At 43.3% G+C, this 12,343-nt stretch overlaps 1 protein-coding gene across 9 annotated transcripts in view; it reads left to right on the top strand.

Annotated features, from left to right (window-relative positions):
* CALD1 (caldesmon 1) overlaps positions 1-12,343 on the top strand; it is a 71,890-nt gene that overhangs the window by 46,492 nt on the left and 13,055 nt on the right. For 5 of the 9 annotated variants that reach the window (XM_085049269.1, XM_085049267.1, XM_085049268.1 and 2 more), the window contains 6 exons: positions 1,880-2,026; positions 3,229-4,207; positions 4,767-4,841; positions 7,583-7,725; positions 9,127-9,379; positions 10,936-11,076. In XM_085049269.1, the coding sequence (XP_084905395.1) occupies positions 1,880-2,026; positions 3,229-4,207; positions 4,767-4,841; positions 7,583-7,725; positions 9,127-9,379; positions 10,936-11,076 (1,738 nt within the window). The remainder of the gene's footprint in view (positions 1-1,879; positions 2,027-3,228; positions 4,208-4,766; positions 4,842-7,582; positions 7,726-9,126; positions 9,380-10,935; positions 11,077-12,343) is intronic. The other 4 variants (XM_085049275.1, XM_085049273.1, XM_085049274.1 and 1 more) reach the window with 2 other exon arrangements.

Raw genomic sequence — 12,343 nt, 5'->3', positions numbered from 1 at the left:
ACAGCTCCAGGTTACTGAGCAAGCTGCATGGGGAGCAGAAATACTCATTTCTCCTGGCTGAAGGTCACTGGTGGCTCCAGCCAGCCCTGGGCTCCTGGCTGGCTCCAGGAAACTGCTGGGAACTGCAGCTGCCCGTGGAGGAAGGCAGAGGATATCTTTAGAAGCACATCGAGAGGCATTGTCAGCTTTTTTAACTGATGATCTCTGATAAGTGTCCAAGGACAGGAAGTGCAGATCTGTTTCATGGGGAGGATTTTGTGGGAATTTTTTGCTTGGGATATTTTTTAATTTTTTTTTTTTTTTTGCTTGCTGAGCAACTGGTGGTTTAAAAAAGGCATTTTGAAGAGGCTTTTAAAACAGTTATTCTGTGTTAAATTCTTTAAAAATTCTTAATTTTTTTTTTTTTAAAACAGTTGTGCTGTGAGGGATGTTCTGTTGGGATAAACGTGGGATAAACTTCATCCTTGTGTGGTTTCACTGCAAAAATAAATCCTGAGCTACAGACCCTGGGTATTGACTCATGGCCATTATCCTTACCTTCCCTGCTTCACCTTTAGTGATTTTAATTGGTCTCCTTCCTTTCCTTCTCATCCCCCACTGTAATCTTTGTTGCTCATGGTTTGCACTCTTTTTGAGAGGAATTTCTGTAAGAAAAGGTTTGCAAGCTCTTGAAGCAGAGCAGGAAAGTAGCAAATCAAATTCTTGGGTGCACTGAGGATGAAAATGCTGTTCTAGGTCTGTTTCACACTTTAAATTCTTAAAGCACCATTGGGGTAATTGGATCCCTGCTGAAGCAATCCTTTCACCCTTCTCTCAGCAAAGGAGAAAAGCAATATCAGAACACAGGGATAGGAGAGGGTTGGTCCCAAAGAATCTGACTGGTGGCTAAATCAAAGTGGTTTAGTTGCTTTTCGTGTTAGAATATTCTTTGCAATACAAACATGATCTATATTTGATTTTATTCAGTGCAGAACTCTGAGTTTTGCTGTGTTTGTGGCTGAATTGCTAAATTAAATGTGGGACCATGTGAGGAAGGGAGATTTCTCATCCATGATACATCAGACACTGCCAGAAGCAGTAAATGGATATCCTGACTGGGTTGGGCACATTTCAGCTTCCTAATTCCCTTTCCCTGCACAGACCAAGAGGAATGCTCTTCCTTTATCTCAGCCAGCAGTACCCTCAGCAGAGATGTGAATGGGACACAGGATTATCAGGATTGGGAGGTCCTGCTCTCCTTTTCCAGCAGGATGCCACTGAATGCAATCATCTGATGGATACAATGGGTTCTCAGCTGCAGGCTTTCATCACAGCCCAGATCCTGTGTGGTTTGGCCTGGCAGGGCTCTGGGCTCCCAGAAATGCTGTGCAAGGCAGATATTTGGCTCTCAGAACCAGCCAGTGAGAGCTGCTGCCACTCTTGTGCCTCCCTGCTTGTCAGCCTGTAAAATTCAGAACACTGTCACCATTTGCAGAGGATGTTTAGAGGAGATTGATGAAAAGCTGCTTTGCTGAGCCCAATTGCAGTTGAGATCTGAGCAATGAGCCCAAAGGGTGCTGTGAGAGCTCTGCCAGGGGCAGGCTGGCAGGATGTGTGATCAGCTACAGAGCTGGGCTGTGATGGCTTTGGTGTTTTCCAGGAGCCAGCTGGCACTGTGGTGTGGCTGCTGCCTTCACTGGCACTGCTTTGCCAAGGTCACTTCTGGGAAACTAGAGAAAACCAGGGTTGGAAATGATTCATCTCAATTTCACAGCGTGTTTTCTACCCAGCGTGTGGAGCAGCCATACTTCCTGTGCTCCAGAAAACTGCTTTTTGTGGTTTTTTCTCGTTCTCCTGCATGCTGTGGCACCTCAATTTGCCTTTCTTTGCTCTGCTGCAGGCTGTCCTACCAGAGGAACGACGATGATGATGAAGAAGCTGCCAGGGAACGACGCCGCAGGGCTCGGCAGGAGAGGCTGCGGCAAAAGGAGGAGGGAGATCTCTCAGGAGAAGGGACAGAGAGATCAGAAATCAATGCCCAAAACAGGTGAGTGTCTGATGGTGTGTGCTGACAAGTAAATGGTAATTTTTGTTCAGGGTAGAGAAGGATTTGGAGGAGTTTGGTTTGGTGCTGGAATTTGAAGCACTGAGTTTGGTCATCTTTGATCTGCAGGAGAACCAAACACAGTGAGGATCAGGCTGGCTGTGTCTGCAGGGCAGGGTGGGAGCAGGACTGACTGTGACATGCTGGGACACTTGGCCAGCTGTCCCCAGGGCTGTCTGGGGGTCATTCCTGTGGGGCTCATGGAGCCTGTCAGGTTCTCCATCAGCTTCTCTGGCAAGTTCTCTGTCAACTTCTCTGTCAGGTTTTCTATCAGGCTCTCTGTCAGATTCTCTCTCAGGTTCCCTGTCAGATTCTCTGTCAGATTCTCTGTCAGCTTCTCTCTCAGGTTTCCTGTCAGGTTCTCTCAGGCAAGGCTGCCTCTGCCCCCCAAACCCCCATTTGTCCTTAAACATGTTTTTTATGCTCAGAAGCCCAGCGATGTGTCAAACCACAGCCCAAACCCAAACGCTGTGCACAAGGACATCTCCTGTGCTGCTCCCAGGGCACTGTGGGCTCACAGCCCATGGGGTTAGGAGTCACCCAGACCTCAGGCTGTGGCTGCAAAGTGCCTGTGAGGTGCTGGGTGTGAACTCCAGAGCACTGCCAGTGTCAGGGATAATGAGCAGAAAAGGAATTATTATGGAATAGGTGACTCTTAGAGCCATAGAATCACCCAGGCTGGAAAAGGCCTTTAAGGCCATCGAGTCCAACCATCTACTCAGGATTGTCCCTGTGACCCCAAAAGCATCAAACCACATCCCTCCTATCACCAAGCACTTGTCACAAGCTGAGTGGCTTTCCAGGCTGCCCATCAATTGCTTAGTTTCACACAATCACAAATATTATACCCAAATTTCCAGTGGCTGCAACACAAGCGATAGAAGAAACCAGAAATGAACATTGTGCTGGCAAAGTGCTGATAGGCACTGAGCAGAAATATTCTATTTCAGGCAAGGAGAATGGATACAGGTAAGGAAACAGCAGCTGAATTTTGGAGTATATAATAATATAAAATTTTGGTTGTGTTTTCCAGCCATGCAATGGTGTTACAGCAAGCTTTTTGCCTCGAAACAGTGAAATGCACATGTTGTTAGAAAGATTTTTAAATTTTTTTTTTTTAATGCCAAGCTGTCCCTTTCCCACAGCGTGGCAGGAGAGGAAAGCAAACGTTCCACAGATGATGAAGCTGCTTTGCTGGAGAGGTTGGCAAGGAGGGAGGAGAGACGCCAGAAACGGCTGCAGGAAGCCCTGGAAAGGCAGAAGGAATTCGACCCAACGATCACAGACGGGAGTTTGGCAGTGCCCAGGGCAGAAGTGAACAACGTGGAGCAAAACGAGAGCACAGGGAAGGAGGAAAAGGCTGAGACAGAAACAGCCAGCAAATCCTACCAAAGGAACAGCTGGAGGCAAGATGGGGAAGAAGAGGAAAAAAAGGAAAAAGACAAGGAGGAGGTGCAGGAGGAGAAAGCAAAGGAGATCCCCGTTGAGGAAAATCAGGTAGATGTGACAGCAGGAAAACCCAGAGATAAAGAAGAGGCTGTAACTGGAAATGCAGAGGAGCACAAAGCAGAAAATGAGACAAATGCTGTGCCAGGAGGGATGCAGGGCATGGCTGATGGTGTGGATGAAGAGAAGGAAAAGGCTGAGGCAGAAAGGAAGGAAGCAGAAGAAAGGGAGAGGTTAAGAGCAGAGGAGGAAAAAAGGGCAGCTGAGGAAAAACAGAGAGCAGAGGAGGAAAAGAGAGCAGCTGAGGAAAAACAGAGAGCAGAGGAAGAAAAGAGAGCAGCTGAGGAAAAACAAAAAGCAGAGGAGGAAAAAAGGGCAGCTGAGGAAAGGGCAAAGGCAGAAGAGGAGAGGAGAGCAGCTGAGGAAAGGGAGAGAGCTAAAGCAGAAGAGGAGAGGAGGGCAGCTGAGGAAAAAAAGAAAGCAGAGGAGGAAAAAAGAGCAGCTGAGGAAAAAAAGAAAGCAGAGGAGGAAAAGAGGGCAGCTGAGGAAAAGGCTAAGCTAGAAGCAGAGAAATTAAAGGAAAAACAAAAGGTGGAAGAACAGAAAATAGAAGATAAGCAGGTAAAAGAGAAGAAAGTAGAAGAGGAAAAACCTCAAGCAGCTTTCTTAAAAAAGCAGGTACAGTAAGCATTTTGCACCAACATAAGGCACCTGTGGTTTGTGTGAAATGTGATGCAAGAAAAGATTGAATTGGAATTTCCTCACGGATCTAGTCCTGTGCTGAAATTACTAATCCTTGTGCTGTCACTCTCTCTTTTTAAAAATAAAAGTAAAAATCCTGCTTATCCATAATGCAGTGCATGACAGGCCTGAGCTCAGCCCATCATTCCACCAAAACCTTGCATGGTCACACCTCTGCATGGCTTTTTGCTGCTTTTTTATTTCCTCACCTGCTCTCAACTGCAGCAGCACACGAGGTGGAGGCAGAAACACCTTGGCACAGAATGTTGTGAGGTGTGGGAGGAATGTTGTGTGCTAAATGCAATCCCAGGAAAGGGAAATGGGTTGGGAAATGGGGAATTTTTGGGGAGGGTGGAGGAGGCACAGCAGCACAGTGGAGTGGTGGCTGCACACAGGATTGGTGTGAGCACAGCGTGGAGAAATAAAAGTGCAAACAGATGTGGTGAGCTCGTGTTAAAAAGTAAAAAATAAATCGTTGAAAACCCAAAAACCAAAGGGGGAAGAAAAAGTGGAAGCTAAAAAGGAAAAGCTGCCCGAAGAGAAGCCTCAATCTACCTCCACAAAAGATCAGGTAACTCATAAAGCACTGATTCAGATGTGGTAGGGAAATTTGAGAGATGAAAACAAATAAGGAAACAACAGAAAGTTCCTTCTTCAGCAAAGTGCTTAAGCTTGTGCTCCACTTCAAGAACATGGTAATCCTGCTGAAATAAATAGGGATGAAGCTACTTAAGTGCTTAAAATTAAGTAAATTCTTAAGTGGTTTGTTCTTTTGGGGCTTTAGAAGCAATTCCTGTTTGTCTTAAAACAAATATTTCAGGAAACTCAGTTCAGTCAATAACACAAGTATGGTTTTTCCCCCTAGGGATGAATTTTTCAGGGCAGTATCAACTAATCATCCTTCCCTGGTTTCCTCTCACTTTACTGTGAACTTTTTCCCTGTGAACGAAATCTACTCTAATAATAATATTAATAATCATAACAATAATGATAATAATAATAATAATAATAATGATAATAATATTCTAGGCCCTTTGGCCACCTGACTGCCTTAACTAATAATTCCCCCCAAACTGCAATACCCCATGATATAAACTGTGCATACCCAAGATTCTTCTTTTGTTTTAAAGAGAAAAACCTACAAAATTTACTGCATTGCATTTCCACTGTAAACACAGGAGCTGGTGCCATGGTGTTTTACTGTATGGTAAGTAAATCAGATTTGGGAACAGTTTATTGTCCAGGACACTGAGAGCACTGAGCTCAGTGCTGTGGTTTTGGTTCTAAAATAGCCTCGAGTCTGGTTAGTGGAAATTGCTCAGAAATTTGGGAATTTTGGGGCCATTTGGGTTCAGGGAGCCCCAGAACTGATTGCTGCCTGCCCAGTGATTGAGGGTTGCTGAGGATCCACTGCAGGGTCATTAATTAGCAGAATAATTTGGATGTTTTAATAATTTAAGCTCAGAGAGTGGTGAGGATTAGCTGCACAAAAAATAAGGGATGGATTATATTAAAAAGGCAGAATCAGCTTCCAATATTCGCCTTTGTATGCAGTCTTTGAATCATACAAGGAAATGTAGAAAAGAGTCTGTGGCTGAGCACAGAGTTGGATTTGTGGGGAACTTGAGGCACAGTTGTCCTGCTTGTGCTGCTGCAGAGCTCAGCCAGCTGTCCCTGGAGCTCTCAGCATGCTTTGGAACCTTCCCACTGCAGGATTATTCCAGGAAATTGGCAGCAGTTGGAAAAGGGACTTGGGGTTTCAGGGTTTCCATCTTTGGATGCTCAAGCTGAGACAATTTAATAGAATCCCACTCCTGGTGCAATTCTGAATAACCACCCTGAGCACTCCAAATGTTTTCAAAATCACAGTTGTTGCTGCTTTACTTGGGAAGAGAAATTGAGTATCAGGATCCCATTCTGCCCCCTTTTCGAGGACATAAAAATTCATTTTCTGAGATCTGTTCCTGAATGTGAATGCAGCTAAAAGGATGCCAATGTTTCATGAACAAAACCCTGCAGGAATAAAATGTATCTCCATAATCAGGTTGTGCTTTTGCTTTGGCCCTCGGAGTTCAGGTTTTGATTAATTTGGCAAGGAAAAAATTGGTCTCTTTTTTTTTTCTGAACTGCTGCAGAGTTTTTGGTTCTTAAAAGTGACCTGAGAAGTTCATAAGAACAAGCTTTCTCATGATGTGAGGCTGCTGGTATTTCCTGCTCCCAGTTTGGCCAGACGAGCTGCAGCAGTTGCTTTTCTCGTGGAATTTGGGGTTGGGAGTGAGTTGGCTCTGCAGGGAAACCCCAAATGCCCCAAATGCCCACAGCTTTCAGCTCACCAGCCAGCTGAGCCCCAGGGAGGAATCCAGTCTGGCAGAGATCACCCCAGCCTTGGTGAATGATTTGCTGCAGTCTGGAGGTGCTCAAGATGTAGAAATCTCAGCTCTCAAATAACAGCATAAAAATCGAACAGAAAAGAAGCAGTGCAGAAAGAGATTAAAATAGAAATACATAAATTTGCTATCCATGCCTTTGGTCATGTTCTATCTTGATGTCAAGATTTGTGAGAGGAAGTGGATATTTCAGTTCAGGGAATATCACCCATCTGCTCCAAGTGGAGTCCTTTTTGAACCCAGCAGAAGCTGAATTAATCTGTAATTTAGGGAAGCAGTGAAATAAGGGAAAGAACTCATTCTCTTCTCGTCTCATGCCTTTGGAATGAGATGCAAAGGTTTCTGCTTCTGTGCTAATTAATCTCTGTTTAGGTATTAAAATTAGTAGGAGAAGGAAAGATCCCAGAAGATGTGCAGTGTTTCTGTAATATCTTGTTTTACCATCTTTTTGAACGGAGAAGCCAAGCTGTGTTAATAGTTTTCTCAAATGCAGACACATTACCATAAATCCTACTGGCTTCTGAAATGCCATTTCCTAACCTATTCATTTCTGAACTGTATTGTTTTAATATTAGTTTTCTCGGTGATTTCAATTAAGATAGAAGAGATACAAACCTCCCCAGTGGGTCTGAGTCCATAAGGCAGCTGGAATTGTTGGCTTTTTGATGAGACTCAGAGAGGTCTTGATGAAAATCTCAGCAAAGGAAATCTTTTGCTCTCCGAATCCCAGGAGAGACATCCTGGCATGAGAGATTTTGCACCAATCAGCCCAGGCAGTTTCAGTATGATCTCCATTCATGCCAAAAAATCTATGATACTTCGATGGTATTTAGAATGTTCTGACTTTATTTTCTTGTTTGTTTGTTTGTTTGTTTGTTTGTGTTCTCGTGGTTTGTCCTGCGGTTTTCTGCTGTGTGCTGAGCAGGTCAAAGATGACAAAGGCAAAGCCCCCAGAGAGGAAATGAAGAGTGTCTGGGATCGTAAGAAAGGTGTTCCTGAGCAGAAGGCACAGAATGGAGAACGTGAGCTCAGTGCCCCCAAGCTGAAACCCACCGAGAATGCTTTTGGGTAAGCTGCAAATAAGAATGAGCTTGCTTATGTTACAGCAGCTCAGGGGCCAAAATCTCCTTTTTTGCTTCTTTTTCTTCCTTTTTATAAGCTGTGTCGCAGTCTGGTTTTTATTTTGCTTTTTAAGGAAATATTTGGCTTGTGGTTATATTGGGAAATTCAAAGAAGGTAACAATTTTCCAGGGAGAATTTTATTTAAAAGGATTCTGTCTGCCGAAAGCATGGGATACATGAGATAGGAACCAAGCTCTTCCTTTTGGCAGGAAACCAGGAATGAGTAGGTTAGAAATGGAATTTTTTCTCTTCCTCTCTGACATAGGCAAAGGAAAGGTTAAGCTCTGCAGGCACTTGGAGAAATCTGAGCATGGCAGATGGGATTTGCTATTGTATCTCAGCATTCCCCTCGTGATTCTTGCGGGAAAAACAAACTTTCTCAAAATAAAATGCAGTTCAAGAGGCCCTGGAGACACCCTGACCTGAGGCCAAAAGGCAGCAATGGGGATGGAAGAGCAGAAATGCCCAAAACTGTCCTGCATGGCTTGGGTCATCATCAATAACAGGAGAATAATTTGCTAAAAATATTCTGGTTGTGTTTTCATTGGCTTTACTTCCTGTGGGAGACAGGAATTAGTGACAAAATGGAGATTTGAGTTTCCACTCTGTTTTTTTCCTATTTCTGTTTTTCTTCTACTGTTCCATGGAAGTGTGAAGAATCCTGTTCAGCTCCCTTTTCTCAGCTGAGCAGAAGACTTTGGGTTGGCAACATCAGTGGGTTTTGGGTTGTTAGGTATCAATTAGGACTCTTGGACTATTTTCTAATGAGTTTCCCCCACAGAGCTGGGCTTTGTGTGCAGCTGGTCTTTGTTCTTTCTTTTTTTTTTTTTTTTTCACATGAACATGTTATTTAGAAAGAATATAACTTGCTTAATTTCCAGTGGTGAGAATTGAGAACAAAACAGTCTTTTTCTGGAGGGTTTATAAAAATTATTTGCCTTTGAAAGCGAAGGATTGGGGCATAAATAGGGACATAAAACAGGGGTGGCACATGAAACCTTCTGCAGGTGAGGAGCTCCTTCCTCACGGGCAGGGATGGGAGAGGAGCTCCTGGAGCAGTCCAGCCTGACAACTCCTGGTGGAATAATTTCCCAATGGAATAATTTCCTGATGGAATATTTTCCTGATGGGATATTTTCCTAATGGGATATTTTCCCGATGGAATATTTTCCCAATGGCAATGTTTGGGGCTGGCACAGTTTGCAAGGAGCTGGAGGTCTCAGGAGGCAACACCTTGGAGCTCCAGGCTCTGGTGGTGCTGCTGAGCTCGTGGCAGAAGGTGGATCTGGACAAGAAGGGAAATCCTGGTGCATAATTTCTCTTTATTTCCCGTTATTTCCACCCCAGGCGCTCAAATTTGAAAGGGACAAGCGCCGAGGAGCCAAAGGCAGGGGTGGAGGCTCTGAAGAGGCTGGAGGATCAGCGCAGGCGCCGCGGGGAGAGCGAGGGTGAGGAGCTGGAGAGGCTGAAGGAGAAGCAGCAGGAGGCAGCGGCTGAGCTGGACGAGCTGAAGAAACGGCGGGAGGAGCGCCGGAAAATCCTGGAGGAGGAGGAGCAGAGGAAGAAGCAGGAGGAGGCTGAGAGGAAAATCAGAGAGGAGGTGAGGGTGAAGGGTGGGGAGTTGGACTTGGGTTGATTGTCTTATTTCTGCTTTACTTCCACTCTCCTTGCATTGGTTGAGAAATCACTCCATTGGTTGATAACTCATTAATTTATAACCCAGTGGTTGATATAACTCATTAGTTGATATAACTCATTGGTTGATATAACTCATTGATTGATCACTCATTAATTGATAACTCATTGGTTTGTATAACTCATTGGTTTATATAACTAATTGGTTGATATCACTCATTGGTTGATATAACTCATTGGTTGATATAACTCATTGGTTGATATAACTCATTGGTTGATATCACTCATTGGTTGATATCACTCATTGGTAGATAACTCAATTGATAACTCATTGGTTGATATAACTCATTGGTTGATAACTCATTGGTTGATATAACTCATTGGTTGATCACTCATTAATTGATAACTCATTGGTTGATAACCCATTGGTTGATATAACCCATTGGTTGATATAACCCATTGGTTGATCACTCATCATCTAGTGAAGATCTGAGGTAAAACAGCATCAAAAGTAGGAAAAAATGTTCCAATTCCAGCCTTAGGAAAGACAAGGCTCTAACACATCTTTTCACAAATCAAGATTTCATCTGTGATAGCTGCAGAATTTTATCTTGCTGGGATTCAAGATGCTGGGGGCAGTGTTAGAGCCACAGAGCCTTTCTGACATTGCACACATTGAATTACAGAGTGCATGTCGAAATTGATCTGCTGCAGATGGGCTGGAATGCTAATGTTATATATAGTTACAGTGGGCTAGAGCTCATTAGGGACATATTCTTGTCTGTTTAAATATTGAGTATCCAACACATCTGTTTTCTTGTACTTCCTCTGCCAAGGGACTCTACAAACAGGATTTCCAAGTCTCTGGTGCATCATTCAGGAATCCTAGTTGTTTGGAAAACAAATGGTAAATGGATAATACTGATCTTATCTGGCAGCTGAACGCCAATTCCTTTAATGTGCTAAGTTCTTCAAAACAGAACTCAATAGATGCCAAAACTGCACAAATCCTGGCTGCTCAGACCCCACTGCCCACAGGGCTCTTGCTTTGAGGGCTTCTGGTTGGAATTGCAGCTCGTGAAAACTCATCTCTGGAGGGAAATCTGCAAGCATTTCATCTTGGGTTTCTTGGCCACCTCTGGGTTTTTCCATGTTAAATATTAACCTTGGCATGATAAGTGTCAGGGGAGAGGCACAGAAGAGCAATGCTGGTTTGATACATGAGAATACAGAGAAATGAGTTTTCTCTCTTTAAGTGGCCTACATGGCAATAAATGTGATTTCACTGCAAGGAGGCACTAGAGAAGCACAACAAATTGTCTTCCTGCCATCCTTAACATGGGATGGATTGGCAATAATACCTTTATACACTTCAGACAAATCACTCAATTTTTTCAACTGGCATAAAAGCCTGTTCTTAAAAAACCTGGGAAGTGTTTGGAAAATGCTGCACAGCCCTGAAATGGTGATGTAGTTTCTAAATGGACAATTAAACGTTCTTCTTTCTTTTTTTTTTTTTAGGAGGAGAAGAGGAGGATGAAGGAAGAAATTGAGAGAAGAAGGGCTGAAGCTGCTGAGAAACGTCAGAAGATGCCAGAAGATGGAGTGTCTGAAGACAAGAAGCCATTTAAATGTTTCAGTCCCAAAGGTTCATCTCTCAAGGTAACCTCCCCACTGACACCTGTGTGCTACATAAAAAATAAAGGGGTTTGTGGTCCAAACTCCAAAAGCAATGTTGTAATCAGACCTGGGAAAATGCTTTGATAGCCTTAGCCTGAAACCTCGAGCTGAAAGGCTTCATTCATTGAGATGACTGAAAATTAGGGTTCCTTCCTAAAAATAGAGACTAGACTGGCAGCTGGCTTTGCTTTTGGTTCTTCTTCTTAAAAAATCTCCAAAGAGGATCATCACCTTCAAGAGAAAGTTCCTTTTGAAACTTAGAGCTATATTACTGTGTTTAATGTATTTTTCTTAATATATTATAGGATTGCTGTGTGAACTGGAGCAGAATCATAGAATAATTTAGGTTAGAAAAGACCTCTTAAGACCATTGAGTCACAGATGTTCTCTCACTCCTTCCACATCCACAACTGGTTTTTTCCTTGCCAGATTACTTTGTCTTTAAGCATTTGCAGCCTAATCATCATTAATTGTAACTGACCCATCTGGGAGTTCTAGCTTATGTCTAATCCCCCTTAAAATAACATCTAGAAGTACTGGGCTGGAGTTCATTTTCTTCCATAACAAGGAATAAAACCTCACCCTTCTGTTGCTGCAGGGTTTCCAAACGGCCTTTTGTGGCCTATATTGTATTAGAAGTGTGATAAATCAATTAAATGGCCTTTCAGCATGGAAGAGGAATCCTGGCCTGAAATTACTGGGAGTGATGTTTTGGAATTCAGTCCAGTTGCTTTCTCAGCTCAAGGTCAAACTGCAGACCCATTACTGTTTTCAAATATCTTTTCTTTATATTTTATTTTGTGACATTAGTCATTTAAGAATCCAAAATATTTGTCAAAAAGGCCATTTAGTGGGAGCTAGGAAAGAGAAGAACCAGGTAGGATCTTGTGAGCCATGAAGTGGATCTCCATGAGATTAAAACTGCAACTGTTGAGTGAAAAACTGCATTTCTACAAAATTAATTTTCCACTCACACAGAGCTACACTTTGATCCAATCTAGGGATTGAGGTCTGGTTTGGGTTCAGTTCCAGCAAATACAGAATTCACATGTTTTTGAATGGACTTGCCTTTTGCTTCTAAGATCTATTTGAACCTGAAATGGGAGGAGAGAATCACAGAGTTGCAAATAAAGATTGCCAAACTCCACGATTTGCTCCTATCAGTTCAACCTGCTCTTGCCATTTGGTTGCTGAAGATGATGTCAATAACAGACACTGTAAATCTGCAGCTCCTTCCCATTCCTCCTGG

This window comes from Lichenostomus cassidix, chromosome 1Ab (genome assembly GCF_008360975.1).
Source record: "Lichenostomus cassidix isolate B80296 chromosome 1Ab, HeHo_3.0, whole genome shotgun sequence".
In the NCBI taxonomy this organism is placed as follows: domain Eukaryota; kingdom Metazoa; phylum Chordata; class Aves; order Passeriformes; family Meliphagidae; genus Lichenostomus; species Lichenostomus cassidix.
This window is presented reverse-complemented; position numbering and strand designations above follow the sequence as displayed.